Here is a 25,539-nt window from a genome sequence, read left to right as displayed (position 1 = left end):
AATCAAGAAAAAATCATGGTAGAAATCTCTCTCCCCCCAAAAAACAAACATGTTAGGTATCAAATTAAACATAAAAATCAGGGCTACAATAATATATAATCCCGATGTACAACCTCTAAACACAACTCAAACAATAAATAGGATTAGGGTTCGGGTTATTAGGGTTAGGGCTTAAAGGGCTACGAATCATAAAATATCCTATAAGAGTTCGACCAAAGGTCTAGTAAAAATGAGTAACAAGCAAAGTGGATTCAGTACAGACAGGTCGTCAAATTTGTTGCATTGTGCTTCATGCCAGGAAGACAAAGTATCACCAGTGAAGCTCAAGTCTAAATAGGAAGCACAGCACAGTAAATACTAATACAAGCGTCCACAAGAGCGAAATACATGTCATGGATGTACATCTCTCAACAGTATTTCAGCAGTTACTCACAGTGTGTCGTGGTAAGCTGTTTTAGACAATCTGAATAAACAAACTGTCACAGGTAAAGCTTCGACAAGGGCATTTGGGGAGTGTCAATATTTGCTCAGAAACATTTCTGACAAAAGGCTGTATGTACGCTAACAATGTCAGTAAAAACAGCAGGGTTCTCGCCAGGTTATTGCAAGCTCGGAGTCTGTTTTTAGGAGGCTTTTTAAACTAAAATGTATTATGCAAGTCGTGAACTCTTTTAAGGAATAACTCATTGTGTAGATTGTATGCATAATGGTAGCGAGAGAGCAAGGGAGACTGACGTGAGTATGAAGTTAACGTTATAGCAGTTTAGGCTATTTGGCTTTTTTAGTGGGATGGAGAGAACCCTGACATTCCTCTCCCACTCCAAATTAGCAGTTCAATTCCCGCCTCCTTCAGAGGGTAAAGGTATTGGGACATGTAGTATGCCCAGCGAGCAGGCAACGTGTTGTTGTACAAAACAGGTTGGTATCTTGTCTTGTTGGCCAGACATCAAGTGACGTCCAGAGTTAGTTGATATATATGACGTTTCAACAAAAAGATGTAGAAGCGTTGAGTTAAAACTCTTAATCGAAGTTGTGCTCATGTATCGTTCCAGAGTCAGCCTGATTTGTCAATATGGAGTGTTTCCTGTCCACTGCAATCCTGTATATTACGTGTTCGGCAAACTGAATAATGGTTGAATGACAAATGACTCAAGTCTGTTGGCACGCAGTTTTGCAGATTTGACGCTTTTCTTGAAATATTGCCATCTTAACTGGAAACAGAGCGTGTGATCAAGGATAGTTTCAGCTTGGCCTCTTTTTGCAGAATTAACTATTTTGTGAAATCTGGCCAGATGCCAAAATTGCACATCAGTAAATATATGAGTGTTTGGTGATAGGGCTGCATGTTCTTGGCTTTTGGACGATCTGAATCTATCATAATTATTGTGCCTTTCTCCTTTCTCTCCCTGACAGAGCTGCTCTGTTTCTCCTACATTTTCTATCTCACACACTGTCACACCATCCTACCCACCAACTGGCTGCTAGGCAACATGGCGCTCTGAATGGGGTGTATTTTTACATCTGTGTGTTCAGGGCTAGAGACGTTAAGCGGAGAAAAACATCCCTACTGCAGCCTGGTTTCCTCTGTGTGAACAGTGGCTTTGGTTGACTATGGGTCTCAAAAATGATCATGATTGTACTCACTTCATCAAATATGCATGACATAGTACACATTGGAGGATTTACATTCCGAATGTTTATAATTGTGCCAGTGACAGTCATGGCTGGAGGCATTATGTTGACCGTCTGTCCGTCTGGCCTATTATCATGAACACAATATCCCGGGAACGCCTGGAGAGATGTTTGGCATAGATGAACTAATTTGAATTTGGTGATCAAAGGTAAAAGGTTACTCTGACCTTACACAATGTTTTTTGCCATAACACAAGAATGTATTCGCTAATTATGACAATTGATCCTTCGCTAAGCTGCATCCCCCACTGCTACTCAATCTAGCTGTGAGGGTTACCATGGAGCCCACAGTGTCACTAACTGCTGTCTCTGAATAAAAAGCAATTTCAGAGAGAAGCAGATAGAAGGGTCTACAATATGTGTTTGAAGGATGTCAAACTGATTCAGCTGTAAAAACAAGATAAAAATAGATGCTAAAGCTACAGATCACAGTGAAAAGAGAACCACCACATCACCTGGAGATTGAGACAGAAGACAATGAAGTTAAGGAACAACACTCTTTCTGTAAAGCTGGGTAGGTCATTAAAAAGCTTGTGTTTGTGGGGCGGAGTTAAAAATACACTTTGTCATTTCTTATTTTCAATTTATAATAATTTATTTTTCTTTATCAATTAACAATCCTGTTGAGTATGTGTGAATTTTATCTTAATGATATTTTTATTTACTGCTAATGCGACCACATTGTCCAGCTGTTTATTATTTATTCCGTGAAAATATATGTTTTGTGGCTGTTTCATTTAGCCTCTTTGGCGCCATTAGCATTACAACGGGCCGCCATGACGTATATTTTCTCTGTGTAAACTCTGTTGTTGTTTAGGAAGCGGATGTGCGTAGAGAGAGAGAGACCAGAAGGCAATTTGTGTGTTTTATTGTCTTCTTTAATGTGTTTTCCTTTGTTTAATGTTAGAATGTTCTCTGTTTCTTCTGAGTCACTCTAGCTCACACAGTTATTAATTTTGCCCACCTGGTCTTTGTATGTTACGAATCATGGTTTTGAAAAGAATTGTAATAATTTAGATTTAATCTTGTGCCGTCTTCCCCTGACAGTGGTATTCTGTATTGCTGAGGGAAGCAGATGTGCAGGGAGAGAAAGACCAGAAGGCAATTTGTGTGTGTTATTGTCTTCTGCAGGAGCGAATAAAAGCTGGAAAAATCATCATTTGATTCCTCTCCTTCCATGCCCCTTTCCCCATCTGTCACATTTGCATTCAGTACACCTTCAGTAGCTAGAGCAGCAAACAAGTGCTAACGCTAGTTAATGTGTGCTCTACTAATTGTAAGCTCCACGGGTTTTTAGGTAGAAACATAACAACACAGATACCTCTTTCCAACCTCTCCAGGTTTGGGTTAGAGTATGATTGATCAGCTGTTTCTGCTGGATGTTTCCTGGATATTCCCATAACATGCAGATGCTTGACTTTGACTCGGGACAACATGAAACATGAAAGAACAATACAACTTGAACAAATTCCTTAAAACCTCTCCATCTTTGTACATGGGTTTGATGGCCAAGGCAACCAAGGCGGTGTTTGGTTTCTAGTTTGCAACCTCTACCTCTTCTACTCGGTTCACTGGGGATTATAGCCATGCAAACCTATAGCGCCAACTTCTGAGTTTATTTGCTTTAAACTAGTTGACGGAAATTATTCGTAAATGATCTTGGCTTGTTGTTGGTGCACACATCTGCTGCCCGACTTCCAGGGTAGCTTCCGACAAGCTTACGTTTTTAATGTATTTCTTTCAGAAAGGGTGTATTATCCATCCCTGCGCTTTCTAAAAAGTCAGTTTCACATTCAAACTATGTGAAATGCTATGTCGATACAGATGTTTAATTAAGCAATAAGGTAGGAGAGGCAGTACTGTGTCGTGCAATAATGTACTGTTCAAGGGAGTTGTTAGGCCCGACGCGCAGCGGAGGGCCGGCAAACCCTTGAACTGTACATTATTGTAGATACAGTACTGCCTCGAGTACCTTATTGCTTTTATAATACGGGTGTTTGGTAACTGTCAAGCTTGAAATGACAACTAACGGTCGCGCAATTTAAATCTACCTGTTGTTTTTAAGTGCGCACTGATATGGAACGCTCTAAATGTAAACAGGCTGTACAGTACTTTATGGCTGAATAAACTACACCTCGTGACTCTCTCAACCAATCAGAATGCTTGATTTGATATTATAAGTGTGTTATATTTCCATGAAGAAATGAAAAGTATGAAGTTCTCCCCCAGATTTTTCCCAGCCAGAGTATTGAAAATCTCATAGGTGTATATATATATATATATATATATATATATATATATATATATATATATATATATATATATATATATATATATATATATATATATAAATCTGATTTTTTATTACTCCCCAAATTACAAACAAATGTCTGTCTATTGTTGTTGGAGGAAATGTGGGGCAGTAAATGTAAACCACTCCCATGTATTTTGGCTATGTCTGGAAATTGTACAGTTCTGGGGAATCTATATGGTTATTGTCAGAATTCTGGGCTATGACACACCTAAGTCCTGTATGTTTCTCTGCTTTGGTAATATGACAACAGATACTGTGTTAAGGGAAGACAGATATCTGCTGAAAATTCTGCTGGCAGCCAGTAAAAAGGCTATTACAAAGAGATGGCACACAATAGAACCAGCATCACAAGATGGATGGTTGAACATTGTGACTGAAATATATGAGATGGAACTGTTAATCCACAGAATAAGAGCTCAAGAGGAGCAATGTATTCTCTTCATCCGCACCACCACCACCATGAAGGGAGTTGCTGCAATCCGATGAGGTCGATGTAGTGTTCCTGGGGACAGTTCTTCTAATGGCCACTAATTTCTGGCCCGACTCCCTGACCGTTCAGCAAACTTTCTGTTGCTGTGAGGAAACAATTCATTCAAATTTATTTATATATCAACTTAAACCATAACATCAATTACCCCAAGACACTTTTCACGTAGAACAGGTCTACAGCGTATAATTTACAGTGACCCAACATTACCCCATTAACAAACACTGGGTCATAGTGGCAAGAAAAAAGGTTAAGATTTGAAGTTATATGAATAAAGCTTGATTATATTTTAAAACTATTTCCTTCCTTAAATTGTTTTTTTTTTACTGCAGCTCCCTATCCTGGCCTCCTCAGTTGTCAGTCTTTATTTCCTGGAACTGACGGATATATTCCAGCCGGTGCATTCTGGGTACAGTTGCAATGACCGCAGTTTGTCTCTGCCCTACATCCTGCCCAGACATGAAGTCTGCACACTGCCTCTGCTCTTCAGCTTGGCCTTTGCCGCTCCCACCGCAACTGTAAGTAATCACCCCCACACTGGAACTCACATATCTACATGTGGCTAACAGGGTATGTGGTTATACATGTAGGGAGGTTCTGTTGTGGTAGGTAAAGTGAAATACTTCAATTTCCCTTTAAACCGAGATCGCAGAATCTAGTATACTACTACCCCTTTGTAAACTTAAAAAAACAACTGATTAAACGATTGCTAACTGCTAGTACAGCCCAACCAATACAGTTTTTTTTTCTACCAGCATTATGTTATATCTGTACAAACTGGCCATTATTGTTCTGTATCCACACAATACAGTACGGGATCAGAATCAGGAGGCTAATGTAGAAGGCTTTTGGATGCTGCTGCACATTTGCACATATAAAAATGGTTAGCAAAGAAACTGTCTACCTGATAAAAATGACTGAAACCGTGTTAGCGTTACATGATGTGTAAGAAATCACAATACCAGTGACGGGCCGTGTGTTTTCGACCTAGGCTTTCAGTGCCGTATAATCCACATCAGGGGGGAAGTGTCCCGGGAGTTACTGTCAGACACTCAATACACGGCGCGTTCATACAGACCACCATGTGTGAACAGCAGACGCCCACTCTGCCACATGGCACCACCACGAGCATGGAGGGAGTTACACAGGGCCTAGGGACCGACCCGCGGAGCTCCACCACTTTGAGAGGAAAAAAAAGAGAGGCAGTGGACACTCACGATGAGCAACGCACATTTACGGAGTGCCATTCTGGGCTCGGGGAGAGCTCACACGGGGCGCGTGGACTGACCCACAAAGCCACTTCAACCATCTGCGGAAACCCCCGCCGAGCAACGCGCAATTACACAGCACCTCTCGGTCGTCCTGACTGACCAACCTGACCTGCCCAACCCCGTCAGCCTATCGGGGATTTCCCCGTATCAACAAGAACCACACTTGGTTGTAACATAACAAAAACACAAACGCAACGCCAGCGCAGATGCACAACACAAAAAGCAGTTTATTTACCAGATAATGTTCTCTAGTCACAAAGTCCATCCGCCTCTCCTTGTAAACAAAAAGTTCAGCGACGCGGTTGTACAGTTTATCCATGCGCTTCAGTTCCAGCAACATATGGCCATGGACCAGTGAGGACAGCCGAGCCTCCCAGCCGCGCCCTGGAACACGCCTCCACGCGTTCTAGGGCAGAAAATATCTGCTCGACAGCGGCAGTCGACACCGGGGTCATCACCGCAAACATGCTTTGTCATTAAATCCGCCAGCAAGTCCGCTTCTCCTCCTCCTTCAGCCACCAAGCGCCAAAACAAGCAAAACACTAAACATGTCACAACTTATTTCGCATCAGCCCTCCAGCTCTCACTGTTGACACACTGACCAATCACAGCGTATGTTAATGGTCACACTGGGCCACTGACCAATCATACGTCCACGCCATTTCGCAGGCGCTGCACGTCAAAGAATACACCCAGCTTGTCAAACTAAAGATCTGATTTGTTGAAGTCCATGACAATCAACAACAATGTCCACTCCCTGTGTACTTTAATCTGCAAAGGCCTGCTTAAACTGCTTTGCCTCTATAGAGACACTGGAGAAACAAATCTGATTGGATGAAAACCTTCTGCACTGAAAAGCAGCGCTGCTGGCTGAAGGCAGAGCAACAGAGGAAGACAGGAGCTGTGCAATGTGAAAATAAGCTGATAGGGAAAAATAATTATAATACATGTAGTGTATTTGTGAAAAACAATTAAATTATAAAATAGCTATAACTTTGTGATTCTGTTTAGGCCAGCAGTGAAGGCTTAGCAGGCCCTGGCGGCCCACCACTGCACAATACTCAAGAACGCTAATTGTAATATCATCTTATCGCACTATTTCTATCAGAGACCCAACACATCAAGTTCACCTTCTTTGCTTGTGGTTGAACTTCATTTTAACTTTTCACATTTTGAGATTAAAGCACCTGTTTTTTGTTTGTCCTTTGAAGCAGTAGATCGACAGAAAAGCAGAATTTACGACTAGCTTTTTCCAGAGAATCTTGCAGTCTTCCTCATCTGGGATTGAAATATCTTGATTTTGTATCACATTTTTTAATAAAACAAATATCCATATAAAATCTGCATTGCCAACCATCTTTTCATTGTATGTGTCTGTGTGTAGATTCTTATAGGAGAGGCCATTCTGTACTGCTATCTATCCAGGAGGTCATCAGCCTCACAGACAGAGGCCAACATCAACGCCGCAGGCTGTAATTTCAACTCTTACATCCGCAGGGCTGTACGCTTCATAGGTGGGAGGATACATGCTGTTCACACAAATGCTTACGTGTGTGTTTTCAGCAATTGAGCCACAGAAACAGAAATAAAAAACGCCAATAGGCAACAACTAGAACAGTAGCATAAAAATGTAACAAAGTTACATGTTCTACTAATCATGTGTTTACTGTTGTTTTTCACAGGCGTCCATATCTTCGGCCTCTGTGTGACGGCAATGATAACTGATATTCTCCAGCTGTCCACTGGTCAACACACACCCTATTGGTTGGATGTGTGTAAACCCAATTTGACCCACATTAACATGTCCACCTGTGATGAAGCTTTTATTCTGGAGGATATCTGCTCTGGACAAGATGCTGGGCTCATCAATGCTGGAAGGTAGAGCTTTGTTTGACGAAGCGACTGACTGTGAGAGAGTGTGGGAGTGATCTAGTGAGTGTGACAGAGGATGTGTGTGGGTGAGTGGGTCATTTCTGATGTTTAGTTTTAGCACGCTCACACATGAACAGGCTATAATCTTCTTGTAGCTGGCAGTCCTAGACTCATTTTCACTGTTGTTATGGTTACAGATCTGCTCTCAGGACAAGTATTCAAACATAGAAAATATAGGCTAATTGTATATTATCACTGACAAGGTGGGCTACAACATGGACTGGTGACAACATGGATGTTTTACTGTGACAAGATTATATATTACATATAACGAGCCAACATTTAGGACATTTTAAAGCTCACTTAAAGCACTTACTCACCCATCATACATCCCACAAGCGTTTCACTTACTGGCTGATCCACCAAAAAGTGTGGCTTGTCATTAACATGAGAATTGCCGGTCCTTGAGATTAGCCAATTTAAGTGAGCCAAGGCCGTAGTTGTTGCTAACAACCAGTGGTGCAACGGATCCTAAAAGTCACAGTTCGGATCAAAGTCACGGTTGGAGTCCCAGATTGGATCAGCACAAAAGAAAAAAAAGAGAGCAAATATTACCTTTTCAGATCCCTGATCAAATTTTTGTTGCTGCCGATACTATTTGTCGATCAATGACGATCCATTTGGGCAGATACAGATCCCTTTGTTGTTTGATTATACAGCTGGTCTATAAGGATCCAAAACAAGAAGGCAACTGTTTTTTGGGGGGTGTTTGCTCTGAGGATCCTTTAACCCATTTTTGACGAAGTAAATGGTTCCGGGTAGAATATCAGTCCTTCAGGAAAAACCCTTCTGGAGCCCTTATTTCTAAGGACATGTATATTTTTGGTCTTTCTTTAGTCCCTAAGTCTCTTAGAAGTTAGAGATCGTCCAGCAGACTCCTAAGACTGTCCTGTCTGCATTGTAAGTGTCCTTGATCAAGACACTAAATCCCACATGTTTTTTTTTTTTTAATCAAACAATTTTAGCAGGGATTTTAGTCAATTCCGCAGGAAGAAAAAACTCCAGTTCAACTGTCGTTGAACTGGAGCAACAGATGCTGTATGTTGCCCAGTGGCTGCACATTGCTCTACGTGAAGATTTGCTAGCTGCTGTCACTCACTAAGCAGTCTCTCATGCAATGCTGCTATTTTTGGATAACTATGTTTGCTCCATGTGTTCTACCGTTGCTGTTGCATGTTAAAGCTGAAGGCCCCTCCCATTATGCAGCTCTCGCTAGACTGTCACCTTAACTGTGGAGACCACTCCATCGTTAGCTTCAACTGCAGCTTCGTAGGCCATGGCTTCTGTTCCCTCCCTCACCACATGCATGCACTAAGAACTCAGGGAACTGTGCATCACTTCAGCTAACTGTTTACTCAGCACAGACCTGGGCCCTGTTTCTCGTACCTGGCTAAACAAAGTCAAGCAAATGTCCTAATCTCCAGTTTAAATTAGCGAGATGATTGACATCAGGCTATCTGGGTTTCTTCACGGCTGATTCGCGCTGAAACGGTCTCGTTAATTCTAGCCAGACGTCAGTCATCTGGATAAATGCGCGTGCTCGCTCCTCTTCAGAATGGAAAATAATCGAGCACTGACACCACGATGTTCTAACAGTACAATGGCAAATAAACTCAAAGGAACCTCTTTTTATTTCTCTAATGAGAAGCAGGAGATGATCACGAAGGCATATGAGGAAGTCAATACTGTAGTCATTCACAGCAAACGCATTGCGAATATTCCAACGTTTTTGTAACATTGTTGCCGTGAACGCAACTTCAACTGCGCCCCCGCTGCCAGACATAAGCATCGCAAATATATCAGACAAGTTAAATGCGTCAGTGTTGAGAAAATGTATCGGCTAATTTGAAGTGTTTCATCACCCAAATCAATCAGATTATATTTACGAATAAATATATACTTATGAGGATATATGTCCTGTATGCATGTATGAATTATGTACTATATGTATATACATGTGTAGATTACTATATAACTTGGAGTTTGAATATGTTTATGGGCGGATCAATATGTATGCATTAGTCATAATCAGAAATTCAATCAATTGAAGCTGTGAAAATAAATTGTGTGTGATTCTCTGTATTCTTATCACGATCACCTTAATCATGTTCTACAATAATGATATGTATGGTGTACTAATAACACTGTCATATAATTATGAGTGCTTTCAACACATCCATACGTTTCTTAAGAACTAAATAAACTTAAGAACAGCGCGGCATGCAGCGGCTGATAGTCTATGTCTGTCAGACGGGCGATCGGCTGCGCCTGTGGTGATCAATGTCCGCGGCTCGAGAAGTGGAACAATCTATATCGCCGCGTACAGGAAGTCATGATGATGTAAAGGATGGATTCTGGCGATCTGAAAGAACTCTCTCCCTATAAAACTAATATAACTAATATCGCTCCTTCATCAATGAGGAAGTGAGCTGCCTTTTTCCGGTGGGAGTGGCCAGCTTATCCAGTGAATTTCAGTAAGCCTGCCCAGGAGCAGGTTTACATTTTTGGATGTGTTGCTATGGTGATTTATCTAAGCTTGCTTTGAAAAACAGAGAAAGCCTGACCTACGTCATCTTATCTTGACAATTAGCCCGCTAACTCAGTAAGCCAGGTACGAGAAATAGGGCCCAATTCATGTAGCACTGGGCCATTGTTGTTGAATTTCCAGCTACTGAATGAGCTCTTATCAGGAGGTCATCAGGGCAATTTCGTGACATTAGATGACAGAGAAACACACACTAAAATCTCATTAATGTAACACATTACCAAAATAATGCACACTGGCGCTTCCATGAAACCTTGTGACACAGCAGCAGGCTTTAGCAAGATGTGATACAGAATGTTCTGTGCCTCTGAACACCAGACTGGTGAGCTGTGCCACACAGACTCTTAATTTGCACAGGGAAATGATCTGGAGTATAGCAGGCGTTCTCAGGATGCTTCCTTCAAAAATCTCAGGATATTCTTTTTTTATTCAATCTCAAAACAGCATGTCCGCTACATAATTAAAACATTATCTTTCAGTATTATTATAGGTAAATGTGTTATGAATGCATATGTGTAAACAGATTAAACAGACCGTTGCTTTTTGATAAATTATACATTTTCAGTGATATTATTGTGCATTTGTAGAAAGATATTACTTAGTGAACAAAACAATGGGCATCAAAGAAAACAAACAAAAAACATATTTTTGTACTACAAGTTACTCGACCTGTGTATTAGCAAGAATCTGGCGATACAATATGTATCATAGTTTCTATATATTGCGATTAGGAATAAGATATATGTACTGTCAGCAAGGCGATATGTAGGGATTCTTTAAAAAGTAAAAAAAATACTTTTTTATGCAACCACAACATTGGGATCTCTATGGATTTACTACAGTCAGTGTAACATCCAATATCACAACACAAAATTAACCACTGTCTGCCACACATCATTGCATGTCAAATATTAGTTAAAAATCTGTATTGTATTACAAAACATTATATGGCAATACTCAAATGTATCCATAATTTCGTACACCCCGACAAGTTACTGCTGCTGTAGCCTACCAACAGTTTCAATGCAAACGTATAAATGAATGCTTTATAATAATGAATAATTAGAAACAATTAATAACACACACTGCTATTGTTTATATAGTTGCATGATAAAACTTTAGTTTATTACCGGGATATATGTTTGTAATTTTTTGGCGACAAAATAGCAAAGCACACATCACAGATTTAGAGTTTTTGCCCTTCTTTTGTCCTTCATACACTGCAGAGCTACCAGCACACGCACACACACACGCGCACGCACACGCACACGCACATGCACATGCACACGCACACACCACACACACATGTCCAAGTTTCTTTGAAAGTCACTCCCTGTCTCCCTGTTGTAGATGAATATTCAGAATTGTCCTCAGCTCTCTGTCTATGGTCATTTTGTAGAAGGAACACTCTGTTTTTCTTTTGTTCTTTATAGGAAGTCGTTCCCTTCCCAGCATGCAACTCTAGCGGCCTTTGCTGCTGTCTACATCTCAGTAAGTGGTTCATATGCACTCTCTTTTGTAGACTGAGACTTGTAGCTGACGATGCCACCTAAAATCTAGCCGCAGAAACAGAAAATATATACATTGGTTGGTCATTTACAAATTGTTAGATATCTAAATAGATCTAATTTAATCACAGGTGGGGACTGACCAGTCTCACTTATCGGAGTTGACTATCACAGGTTTGGGATTATCTGTTTTTATATCAACATTTAAAAGATCATGATTGACTCATGTGAAATCTTTTGTTTCAGATGTACTTCAACACAGTGCTGACGGACTCGGCCAAGCTGCTGAAGCCTCTGCTGGTGTTCTCTTTCGTCATGCTGGCCATCCTGGCCGGGCTGACGAGGATCATCCAGTTCAGAAACCATCCTGTCGACGTCTACTGTGGATGGTTACTGGGATCTGCCATTGCGGTTTATCTGGTAACACTGTTAACCAGTCACAACCATTTTGATGTATAGATCAAGGTTTACTGTGTAGCTTGAAGGGTGTGTGGTATTTGTGGGCCTCTAGTGGTGAGTAACCAGCTGAAACATCTGCTGTGCCCAATCGTGGAGGAGATCTCCGTTGGCCGCCGTGAAAACGCCAACGTGTTTGATTTGTTCGTTGCTGGCTACTATAAAAACATGGTTCTGAAGAGTACCCGTTCTGTATGGCGATTTATACGTCTTGTAACAAAAACACAACAATTTCTTATTTTCAGGTGATTATACACTAAAGAAAACATACTTCATATATTATATTCCATATCCGCCAATAGATCCCTGTCAATGCTACACACTGTATTTAAAACCCAACCCAGCAACTCAATGCATTATTTGGATAAGCCATTTTTATGTATAGTCTGGGCCTCATTCCTCGTACCTGGCTTACTGAGTTAGCCGGATAATTTTCAGAATAAGATGACGTAGGTCAGGCTTTTCGGTTCCACGAAGCAAGTTTGGAAAAATCACCATAGCAACACATCCAAATCCTTGAACCAGCTCCAGCGCAGGCTAACTGAAATTCACTGGATAAGCTGGCCACTCCCACTGGACAAAAAAGGCAGCTCCCTTCCTCATTGATGAAGGAGCGATATTAGTTACATTAGTTTTATAGGGAGAGAGTTCTTCCAGATCGCCAAGATCCGTTCTCACATCATCATGACTTCCTGTACGAGCGCTATCGATTCTGCCGACAAGGAATCATATATTTATGAGACCTCCTCAAGCCGTACATTGAACACCACACGGCAGAGCCGAGCATCGATTGTCTCACATACTGTATGCATATCCTGTCTCACAGATTGATCACAGCCTTGAGCTTTTTTTTTTCAGAGAACATTGGAAAAGCCGCTGCATGCCGTGCTGTTCGTAAAGTTTATTTAGCGCTTAAGAAACTTATGGATGTGTTGAAAGCACTCATAATTATATGACAGTGTTATTAGTACACCATACATATCATTATTTTAGAAAATGATTAAGGTGGACTCATGGTAAGAATAGAGAGAATCACACACAATTTATTTTCACTGCTTCAATTGATTGAATTTCTGATTATGAATAATACATACATACTGATCCGCCCATACACATATTTAAACTCCTAGTTATATGGTAATCTACACATACATGTATATACACATATATAGTACATGATACATACGCACATACAGTACATATATCTTCATAAGTATATATTCATTTGTATACTACTGCCAGCAGGTACATTTAAATACATATAATCTGATTGATTGGGGCGATGACGCACTTAAAATTAGCCGATACATTCTCCCAACACTTACGCATTCGAACCGGCTACCTTGTGGTTTCAGAACCCCCCCCACCCCCCTCTAGCTGTAGTAGAATAGCACAGTCCAATTCTTCAGGGTCAATCTACTCTAGCAGGTGTGCTGCAGCAGCTCTGTCTTTTTCAGAAGGATGGTTTTCTGTTAATACTTTTACTACCATACTTTATATATAATATAAAGAATTATAAAGTGGGCTAAACAAGTGTCTCTAGTTCCTTTATCAACGTGTTGAACTGGGAAACATCACCTTCACTTTGCCAGGTTGTTGTTGACTAATTTTAGCCGTCACAGTGTTGTAACCCTGTTTACGGGTTAGGGTTGGTTCATTGCATTATTCAGTGCAGTTTTATAGGCCGAAAGTAGACATGAGTGTCCAACTCTGTGTAGAAACTGGTGGACATTTGCACAATGTATTTGATACCTCCCACACGGCTTCACCCTCCAGCCCACACACACTCGGATAAAAATGTCCAGCATCCACTCAAACAGCAGCACTGGAGCAGTTTCCCTTGTGAACATCTTCGCTTGTCTGCTTTCTCCTGCAGGAAGAAATGTTGGTTCCCGATATATGAGGTTGTGCTCTGGAACATGTCAGTTATTCAACACGGTTCAAACTAAATACATTTCACCAGTGGAGATCCCTTATTTTAAATGAAAATAATTATTGACCAAAAGATTATTGGCAAAAGGATCTTTGTGATTAACTTAAGTTGCAAGATGTTTATCCTCCATGTATGTGGCTCTACACCTTATAGAGATGCTGATTACTCACATTTGTTCTCCAGGCAATCATTTTTGCACAGTACAGGCTTCACAGGGCTATTTTAGGGTTCTTTGTTTGGCATTGCATCATCTATTATCAGAGTAGAAATTAAAATAAAAGTAGATGAATTGAGACTGATTGGCAGCCTCCACTTGTTTCTTAGCTGCAGTGCATCATCAACTACATGTAAATCTACCCACATCAGATGCTTTTTTTGTTTTGTTTTGTTTTTCCTGATCCGATGTAGGGCTGAACGATTTGGGAAAATAATCTGATTGCGATTTTTTTTCCTCCAATATTGCAATTGCGATTTAATATACGATTTTCTTTATTTTTTTTATTTTATCCTCTCTTTTCCCCAACAAAACATAATGAATGATTTAAATATGACCAACACAATATTAGATACATTCAGTGTAAAATGTTCTTTCCCATTGGCTGGGCCTATTTGTTAGAATTAAATAAAAAGAGTAGTGGGAGGAAATATGAATTTATTTAATCCCATCCACTTTCCACAACTCAACATAATTTATATATTTTTACACACGATAATTTACCAATGGCAAGATGTAATCTGTGCCCAAAACACTGGAGCCTCGTCCCTTCATTAAGCCGTGCAGCCAGCACCATATCTGTCGTGATGCAGACGTGTTTCTCCTCGTTGAGATCCCGAGCTCCGAGGTTGAAATCTACGTCAATAAAATGGACTGTAAGACTCTGGTAAGGCTCAGCTGTGCGGCTTGACCACAGATCAGTAGTGGTAGCAAAAAAGTCCACCGTTTTAAACTCCATGGCGACTTTCTCTTTGCACTTTTTGTACAGCTCCGGTATGGCAGTCTGACTGAAATATGTACGGGGGGGGTATCCTGTACCGTTTATCAAGCGTTTTTATCAATGCCATGAACCCAGGCTTGGTCACCGGGTTGAGAGGCATCATATCTTTGGCTATGAACTCGGTTATTGCCCGAGTGATTTCCCCGTGTCGTTGTGAATTACGTTGATATGGATTGACGCTTTCAAACATTTCGGTCAGTGATCCCTGTCTTGAGGTATTTGGCTTGTCTGGCGCACTGGTGCTCGGCATCTTGGCCATACAACTGTCATATGTTGATTTGTGGTGTTTTTTTAAGTGCTGGAACAAGTTTGTAGTGTTACCCCGTGAAGTAGCAACAGGATGCTACTTCATGCTCTGCACATCACCTGATGCTGTGCAGCATCTTCTTTTTTGAAACCAGAACAGCACGTCGGTGGTTCCACACCACCGACGTGCTGTTCCTCTTCGAGACTAAAGTCTCAGCTGTGTCAGTTTCTGACTGTTCCGTGGAGCCAGAGGCCATTGCGCAACAGGTTAACGGGCCGCATGAAAAGTTGATGCAGCCGAGTTCTCCGCTCTTTCGCTCGCGTCACGTGATGACGTTGTAATCGCTCACGTTGCGGTTTGAAAATCTCGTTTTATCATATTGCGATATTATCGCAAATGCAATTAATCGTTCAGCCCTAATCCGATGTGAGGGACAGGGATGCTGTATGTGTCCAGATTATAAAATCCTTTTAGACAAATTTGTAATTTGTGATTCTGGGCTATACAAAATAAACAAAAAACATATTTGGGCGGGACTGAGGAACTGACATGGCTGCCATGTGAAACTGGATTTGACAAACTCTTGTATGCTTATGACTTTGCTGCATGCTCCTCTGTGTCCTACTGTGTGTGTGTGTTTGTATGTAGGGTGTCTATGCAGTGGGGAATTTCCAACCTAGTGAGGATCGGTCCAGATGTCGAGCACCTACCCCTACCCTGAGAGAGCCCCCCCTCTCTTCCCTACCCAATGTCAGTCAATCAGCGATTAGCAACAGCCACCAAGGTAAAACCACGCCTGCAAAGTGTCTCTTAGAATCATATGTGATGGTACCCTGTGATAGTAACGACAAGAATACATTTCCATCAAAAGAAAAGAAAAGTTCCCAACGTTTGGGCATGCTAATGAGCACAGTCACACTGTGTACAATGAGAAATGTAAATAAATAAATATTTGCCCTAAGCACAGAGTCTTGTCTGTAAGACATTTGTTCTGACTTAACCTAAAATATGTCATGGCAAGTATGGCCATTGTCTCTTTAAGCATAGTAGGATGCTGGTAGAGGTGAAGATGTGGCTCATTTAATTCACTTCAAGTGTTGATGAACTTATTTTGAATTATTTGAATTAGGACTACTTCTTTTCAGTCCAGCAGGCGTACTATGTTGTTGTTTTCATTGGAAATTGTAGGTTTATTGTTGATGAAATCTTATTTTCAATTTAAAATTGCATTCGTTAATATAGTACTTGAAGACGGTATTGTATTTCCATAAACTTAGTGGACTTGCTTGAGATAGTAGTCAGTGGAGCCCAGTGGCGGGCTGTGCATTTTCTACCTGGGCCTTCTGCCATCTGATATTGTTTACATAAATATGCGCATGACGGGATGCTGTGTCATTAACGGACACTGCATGTTGTCTACATCAACAAGAACCAATGACACATTTAGTTATAACAAAACATGACAAAACAATCCAACAAAACTGCGGCACTAAAACACTGCACACTCAAGAGCACGAGCCACGATCAGTAGGAACGATATTAACTATATATCTAATAAAAACAGCAACATAGACACATTAACACAGAGCTACTGCAGATGTAAAAACACAAAAAGCAGTTCACTCACCCAATGCTGTTTACTTAAAGACAAGGTCCATCCTCCTCTCTTTGTTAACAAATAGTTTAATGACACGGTTATGAAGTTTACTGGTGCGCTTCAGTTCTAGTAACAACTCCTTCTAGATGGCCATGCACGCCAGTGAGGACAGTTGAGCCTCCCAGTTGCGTTTCTGGAATATTTTTTCCATGCGCCCATAAGCCTCCGTGAGAAAGGCGTTGTCAGTAAATCCGCCACCAAGTCCGTTTCGCCTCCTCCTTCAGCCATTGAGTGTTATAAAAAACGACACCAAGCAAAAAACTAAAAATGTCATAACTTCTCTTATGTTTCAGCCTGAACTCTTCTTACTCCTTCTGAGTTCTACTAGCAGCTAGGTAGCTTTCTGTTGACTAAACTCATGCTGCCCCACTGACCAATAATAGCGCATGTTAATGGTCACACCAGCCCAGATAACCAGATAAAAGCTCTCCTTAAAAAAAGAAGCAGCGCTCCAGGCTAGAAGCAGAGCAACGAAGTAAGACAGGAGCTGTGCAATGAGCAAATAAGCTAATAGGGAAAAAATATTACAATACATAGTGTATTTGTGAAAAAAACTTAAATTATAAAATAGTTATAACTTTCTGATTCTGTTTAGGCCAGCAGAGAAGGCTTAGTTTGGTCTGACTACCCACCACTAGTGGAGACCCTATCCCTTCAGTAATGGAGAGACCGTGAAGCGTCAGGGTAAGGTATTTACATGCTCCGTTTAGGATAAAGCCTAGATCCAGGAAACAATTTAGGATCTGGAGTCATGGCGAACATCTGTGGACAAATCAGGTTTACCTGGCAGGTTCAAAGCCTGGATCTACCAATATGGAATTCCTTCCATGCATCCTCTGGCTTTTGATGATCTTTGAAATCCCATTAACTTTGAGAGGAGCATTAGCCATTACCTCCACACTAGCCTAGTCCTAATTTGAAACAAGCCAGAGCTTTATTGACTCTGTTAGGGTAGCCTGGGTGAAGGTGTCTGGAGCGCTGAAACACAAGATTGGTTTAATTACAGATCATGCGTCCCAGTGCATCCGAAGATGCTACGTAAAGAATGATCCAAATTGAATTAGGAGAAGCTGTGATTCCCTGACTTTAAGTCCCTCTTAAAGGTTAAGCTCAAAAACTGGTGGATCCTACACTTCCTACGATGCAAATCAAATAGCGTATTTCATTAGACCCTCCACACTTGGTAATTGTCAAAACGTCACGCTTTCCGTTTTTGAGGCAGATTTGCTCCTTTAACATGTAACTAAATGTACCCTTTTGGCATAAAAATACTTGGATGGGACCCCATCTCTTCAGAATTTAGTTCAGCTTTTATTACAATAAAAACAAGTCTTGCAAATGTTTTTAGATCTAGGGGAGAATGGTGGTCTAATTTTGTGGATCAGAGATTTTCTGTCAGACCGTCCACAGTCTCCTAAGCATTTCCTTAAATGGAAACGTGTCCGAATTGACCATTTTAAACATAGCCGTGCTCCAAGTTATCATTTTATCACCTTTTATTGTTTACTGGAGGTTTTCAAGGAAATCAGAATCCACAACAGAGGTTGCACCTACTCCAGAAGCTTAATGGTTCCGGCTGAGCCAGAATATTCTTGAAATGGTCCTCAGGAATCTGGTTGAAACTACAGTATCTTCTTGACTTTTAACATGGCCCCTGGGTTAGGACACTCGGCTGTCTATTGTAAAATGCCAGTAAAAGTATAGGGAAGCCACAGATGCAACTACGCTGCAGGCATGAACCAAATACCAAACTAGTGAACCATCCCATCCATTGTACCTACAATTTAAATTGCTTTCGTAAGGAAGTGGCGTGCCACAAGCCACCAAAAGTGTCAAAGATGAGTTCCAATGAGTGCGCTAACTTCAAATCCCCCTCAACCCCACCCTTTTAACTTGACATTATCAGTTTGACCTCTTCCTGTTATCCATTTAGGAGGTCACCACACCTTGGCTCCCAGCCAACCAGAGCCCATCATCACAAGGACCTCCTCCTACACATTATCCCCCAACCAACCAGAGCCCATGCTGACGCGAAGCGCCTCCTACCGAGAGCCATCTCTGTCCAATCTGAAGCGAGCCAGTGCTGAGGTGGAGGTGATAATCCCATCCAGTCCCCTGGGCAACCATGACAACATGATGACCTTCAGCAGCAGCACACTGCCAAGGTATATGGTTTTGGTGGAGTCTTTATCCACAGGTTTGAGAACCAGAAAGAACATACATGTTTTGTACTTCATGGTGGGTGAAAAGCTAAGTGATTATGTTGACTCGTTTCAGCCAACCTCCTCATTCAGCAGCAATATCCCACACAGTGACTAAGTCAACCTACATTGGCTCTAGCACACCTACAAATGGTGACTGAATAACAACTTAGTTAAGCTATACAACCAGAAACAATGAAGAAAGAGCAAAAATGCAAAGTATGTGCAGTGTATATGAAGTGTATATAAGTATGTACAATGACTAACTAAACAACAAAAGCGGTACCAGGGCTATTGATGTTGAAACAATTGACGGAGGATCTGGCCAGAGGTGATTTAATACAAAGTCTAATAGCAGTGGGCAGGAATGTTCTCCTGTATTGGTCCTTGTAAAGGCGGAGTTGGATGAGTCTGTTGGAGAAAGAATAGGTGGTGGAGAGGGTGGTCCGGGTTATCCAATATGGACAATCATTTCTTCAGTGTCCTCCTCTCCACCATCTGTTCCGGACAGTCCTGTTTGCAGCAAATGATGGAGCCGGCCTTCTTCACCAGTTTACTAAGTCTGTTGGTGTCTCCGGCTCCAATGCTGCTCCCCCATCAGACTATGGTGAAGTACAGAGAACTGGCCACAACATACTGGTAGAACATCTCCAACATCTTGCTACACACATTGAATGATTGAAGTTTCCTCAAGAAAAAGAGTCGACTCATCCCCACCTTTGTAGACAGTGTTGATGTTGGCCTTCCAGTTCAGTCTGTTGTCGATGAAGACACCCAGGTACTTGTAATCCTCCACCATGTCCACGTCCTCTCCCAGAACTCTCAGCGGTTGTGGAGCCGTCATCTTCAGAAGCAGGCAATCTCTACCGGCCCACTCCACAAAGTCATCAACTACTCATTCACAAGAATGAGTCACATCTAGTTATAAAAAACATGTCAAAACTATCCAACAAAACTGCGGCACTAAGACATCGCACACTTAATAGCACAAGCCACGATCAGAAGGAACAATATTAATTATTTAATAAAAACAACACTGTGCGGCGGAGTTGGCTCAGCTGCAGAGGGAACTGAGAGAGGGTGTGGTTCAGGGAACAGGTGCCGGGATGAGGTGTAATCAGACTCAGCTCGGGGCAATTTGTGTGTGTGTCTCACTCCGTTAAAACAGGAGTAGCGTCTTAGGAACGGGAAAGAGCGTTGAGCAGAGGCGACTTGGCCGCAACAGCTGTTACAGTCGGAAGATGTAGACGAGCCAAGGTGGGCGCCTTTTCTAATTGACCAGCTCCTGCCTTGCCTGTCTGCTTCTGACCAGCGCGCTGGTGCAGCTTGACGCTGCTTAAGCGCTCTGCTTAACGCTCTTGTCCAATCACATTTCACCTCTGTTCCTCTCTATGGTGGAGAAGCCGGTTAAATACATGGTGACAGCCAGCTAGATGGGCATATGGTGGCGTATATATGCACCTAGTCAAGTTGGTTGTGATCCGCCATTAAACTGAAGAAGAAGAAGCAGACTTTCCCTGCAATTTTCCTTAATGGAATTTCATTTCATTTGACACATACATTTACTCAAGAAAACTGATTAGAAATAGGATAAAATTATGAAGTGAAGACATTTTAGATAGACATAGACAGGCCCGGGGTGGGTAATCAGGAGAATCGGGAGAGTTCCCGGTGGGCCGCTTCACTTCTGGGCCGGTCGAGAATTGTATTTGTTGACATTTGTCACGTTAGTCCATCTTCTCTTAAAGTGGGCTACACGCGTTCCGCATTCTGACACCGCAGCCTCTGCATGGGTTGTACCATGCGAGGAAGTTCAACCCTCTCAAAATAGAGTTGGTTCAGTCCGTCTTTTCCAAAAAGTTTTCTCAGATAGGCTACCGATAGCTAGGCCGGCCGGACCGCAACGATACGCGTCAGGGAGGATGGACGGGAGGAAGAGGGCAAGAGGGGCTGAAAAAGCCAGGTTGAAAAAAAGAAAGGCATTGGAGGAGGATGCTCCCAAATGTGCCAAGCTTACCGATTTATTTTCAAGAGGACAAACACAAGTGGCAACTGGTAAAGTGAGACAAAGGCCTAATGATTAGCAACGTAACTATTCGGCGAACGCTATCGTTGTAGCGTTGTCAACCTATTCCCAAGCAAAATATTAAATTTAATTCAAATATTAGCCTTTTTATATCACCCAAAATATGGCAATCCATAGACTTTGCAAATATTATGCAAATATGGATATATAATATTGATATTGATATTGAAGTATGCAGTTATATGACTTAATTTTTCTTTGTAGCTTCGGAGCAGCAGATGAGACAGTCTCCTGCTGAAAATGATGAGCCCGACATTTGCAATGAGGAGGCCATGACTACAGGGACAGGTAGAGAGGATAACAGAGAAAACAATATGAATTAAAGTTATATATTGTAAGAAAGAGCAGTATATGACAGTATTTGATGAACCAATAAGCATTGTTTGCTCAGAAGTGGTAGTAGTAAAGGAGTAAATCACCACTATATAATACTCATGCAGAAAAATGATAATGACCATGACAATGATGGCCCCCATGAGGTCTCACTCCAACAAACCTGGCCTACTGCCTAATTCATGTTAATGTGCACAGAGAAGGAAATCCTCATGTCTATAAGCAACGACATAGTTATAGATACAGTGACTGAAACCAGTGCGCTGCTTAGGTGGTTACTGACGCTGTAGATGCTGTTTGTGCTACTCACAATGTAAGTGTATGCTGTACTGTGAGTTGAACTGTAAACATTAGTTCAATATGCCTCTTTATTGAAGAGTGGGATACGTTTCAAATGTTTTATTTATTTATTTCTGCTTTTGTTAATTTATCAACCTATCCTTGTGGAATAGTGGAATATTTTTTGTTAAGTGGATTATTATTTTTGTATTTAACCTTTACATTATTTGTTGGACCATGGTATTAATAAAGAAAAACTACAGGATAGTAAGAGCTGAACTGTTGCTTCATTTATCCAATTTCCACTACCATGGAAAAAGTGGGCCGGTCTTGAGCCTGAAATACCCGGGCTGAAAAGTGGCCCCACTCCGGCCCTGGACATAGATGTAAACTGTAACTTGACTGGTTAGCGAAAGGCATAAACACACAAGGTGTTAATTGTTTTATTTGAGGGCGCAAATTAACATTTGGTGCGTTCTTTCCGCAATCTTCTTCTTCCAGGTCCCACGGAGGCTCCTCGTTGGAGGAGGGTCGCATTCCACGCCGCCACGCCTCCATCCACACATCAATGGACTCAACGCGTTCCAAACAGCTGCTCAGCCAATGGAAGAATAAAAACGACAACAGGAAGCTATCCCTGCAGGTTATGGATGGAATAAGACCAGCTTCCTCCTCATCTCCACAGAGGAACATGGAACTGCGCTGCTCCTCTGAACCTTCTGCCATGGGCCTGGAGGAGCACAGAGGTGGAATACACCTGCCTTCACTTATTGCTTTTCAGGAAACAGAGCTGCGTGCTGGGGCCCACATCCCAGCTCAGTACATGAAACTAGCAGCAAGCTCTGTTCCTATGGCCAATCATAATCACCTGACCCATAATGGCAGCACTGGGTTGGCTGGTGGGGCCAGAGTGTCTATCCAATCCCGACCTGGATCCTCCCAGCTGGTTCACATTCCTGAGGAGGAAAATCTCACCAGCAAGGATCAGGAAAGTGAATCAGAGGACAGTATTATGGATGGGGGCGGGTCAGTGAGGGAAAAGTGGCTAAGAGTGGCTGAGAAGACCACCATCCCCTGCAGGCCGCTCAGTGCTGGAGGACAGCCTCGTCTTATGCAGGTTAATCATCTAATTAATTAATAATCTCCACCAACTTTACCCTTTTCTATATATGTTGTGAATCTACAGCACAAGTAGAGTGTTTGTTAGATTACATTACATGACATTCATTTAGAAGAGGCTTTTGTTCAAAGTGACTTACTAAAAGTGCATTTATACTTGATGGTATAAGCTGGATGTTATCAAAACTAGGAAGTGTATATCCATTTAAAACAAATGAACAAACTTGTGTTCAGAGTATGAAGTTCAAAAACTCAGCTTTTCTTTTTTATTCTAAGAACGTGTGAGAGTGAACATGAACAGGTCTAAGGCATCCTTTCCCCTGAAAGAACACTGGCTTGTCCCGGTTGAGCTTTAGGGGAGGCCTTGACGTCCACTCCCGATATACAGTATTTACAATGTCTTCGGTCAGAATGAAACTTGGAACTTTTGAATGTGCCTTAAATGGTGAAAGCATAGAAACACTCAAACCATGGAGAACTACACACAGCCCAGGATTTCTGTTCAGTTGTGGCGTCATAACTATTCAAATTGAAAATCATTTCACAGTTTTAAATGTAAAAATGTGAAATACATCCTAGTTAAGATACGGTTGCAGTGTATGTGAATGACATTGGATAATAGAAAGTAAACATGGACCCAAGCTGTTGCCTAGCAATGCAATTCCATTGCAATTCCATTGCAATTCCATTGAAACAGTTTTTGGAACATTTTGTAAACATATTTAGTAGAAATCTAAGAATACACTATGAACCTGGAAATGAGCATATCCATCCATTATCAGCCGCTTATCCGGTGTCGGGTCGCAGTGGCAGCAGGCCCAATAGCCCAACCCAGGCTTCCCTCTCACTCGCAACATTTTCCAGCTCATTCTGGAGAGTCCCGAGGCGTTCCCAGGCCAGCTGGGAGATATAATACCTCCAGCGTGTCCTGCGTCTTCCCTGGGGTCTCCTACCAGTTGGACGTGCCTGGAAAACCTCTAATGGGAGACGTCCAGGAGGCATCCGAATTAGATGCCCGAACCACCTCCTTTCGACACGAAGGAGTAGCAGCTCAACTCCAAGTTCCCTCCTTATGTCCGAGCTCCTTACCCTATCTCTAAGGCTGAGCCCGGCCACCCTACGGAGGAAACTCATTTTGGCTGCTTGTATCCGAGTACTCGTTCTTTTGGTCACGACCCAGAGTTGGTGACCATAGGTGAAGGTTGGAACGTAGACCGACCTCTTCACCAAAACGGTCCGGTGGAGCGCCTGTTTTACTGTTGCAGCTGCACCGATTCGCCTGTCGATCTTCCGCCCCATCTTACCATCACTGGTGAACAAGACCCCGAGATACTTGAACTCCTTTGCTTGGGGTAGGCATTCTGTCACCACCTGGAGGGAGCAATCCACCGGTTTCCGGCAGAGCACCATAGCCTCAGATTTGGAGGTGCTAACTCTCATCCCCGCTGCTTCACACTCGGCTGCAAATCGCTCCAGTAAATGCTGGAGGTCACGGCCCGAGGAGGCAAATAGGACTACATCATCTGCGAACAGCAGAGAGGCGATCCCGAGACACCCGAGACCCCCGAACCTTACGTTCTCCGCCCCCCGGCTGCGCTTAGATATCCTGTCCATGAAGGTCAGGAACAGGACCGGTGATAAAGAGCAGCCCTGGCGGAAGCCAACACACACCGGGAAAGTGTCTGACTTATTACCGAGGATACGAACACAGCTCCTACTGCTGGCATACAGAGACCGGATGGCCCATTGCAACAGGTCCGGCACCCCATACTCCCGCAGCACCCCCACAAAAAACCCTGAGGGACCCGGTCGAAAGCCTTCTCCAAGTCTACAAAGCACATGTAGACTGGTTGGGCAAACTCCCAGGACCCCTCCAGTAGTCTAGTGAGGGTAAAGAGCTGGTCCACTGTTCCACGGCTGGGACGGAATCCACACGTCTCGTCTTGAATCTGAGGTTCGACAAACAGTCGGCGCCTCCTTTCCAGCACCCTGGCATAAGCTTTCCCCGGGAGACTGAGTAGTGTGATACCACGATATCCCCCTTTTTGAAAATGGGAACCAGTCCATGGACATTGTTCCCGACCCCCATGCGACATTGAAAAGGTGTGTCGGCCAAGACAGCCCAACAATGTCCATCGCCTTCAGGATCTCAGGACGGATCTCATCACCCCCGGCGCTTTGCCACCAAACAACTTTTTGACTACCTTAGTGGCCTCTGGCAGGGATATGGATGCAACCACCCCCAAGTCTTCGGGCACTGCCCCCTCTCCAGGGGACATGTTGGCCGGGTTCCTCAAGGTGCTCTTTCCACCGCCCGACGATGTCCCCCGTCTGATCCCTCTTCACCCGAGTATCCAAGACATACGGCCGCAGATCAGATGATACCATTACAAAGTTGATCATTGATCTCCGGCCTAAGGTAGTCTGGTACTAGGTACACTTATGAGCCACCTTATGTTCGAACATGGTGTTTGTTATGGACAA

At 42.5% G+C, this 25,539-nt stretch overlaps 1 protein-coding gene across 1 annotated transcript in view; it reads left to right on the top strand.

The window, feature by feature from the left end:
* The window catches only part of LOC306742352 (phospholipid phosphatase-related protein type 4-like), a gene marked incomplete at its 3' end in the record, with an annotated part of 31,821 nt that overhangs the window by 3,135 nt on the left and 3,147 nt on the right, over window positions 1-25,539 (top strand). Inside the window, exons 2-9 of the mRNA XM_079224721.1 lie at window positions 4,826-5,011; window positions 7,149-7,278; window positions 7,447-7,642; window positions 11,675-11,732; window positions 11,996-12,169; window positions 16,029-16,164; window positions 18,974-19,202; window positions 22,438-23,053. Of these exons, the coding sequence (XP_079080847.1) occupies window positions 4,826-5,011; window positions 7,149-7,278; window positions 7,447-7,642; window positions 11,675-11,732; window positions 11,996-12,169; window positions 16,029-16,164; window positions 18,974-19,202; window positions 22,438-23,053 (1,725 nt within the window). The remainder of the gene's footprint in view (window positions 1-4,825; window positions 5,012-7,148; window positions 7,279-7,446; window positions 7,643-11,674; window positions 11,733-11,995; window positions 12,170-16,028; window positions 16,165-18,973; window positions 19,203-22,437; window positions 23,054-25,539) is intronic.

This window comes from Taurulus bubalis, assembly GCF_910589615.1.
Source record: "Taurulus bubalis genome assembly, chromosome: 1".
NCBI lineage: Eukaryota > Metazoa > Chordata > Actinopteri > Perciformes > Cottidae > Taurulus > Taurulus bubalis.
This window is presented reverse-complemented; position numbering and strand designations above follow the sequence as displayed.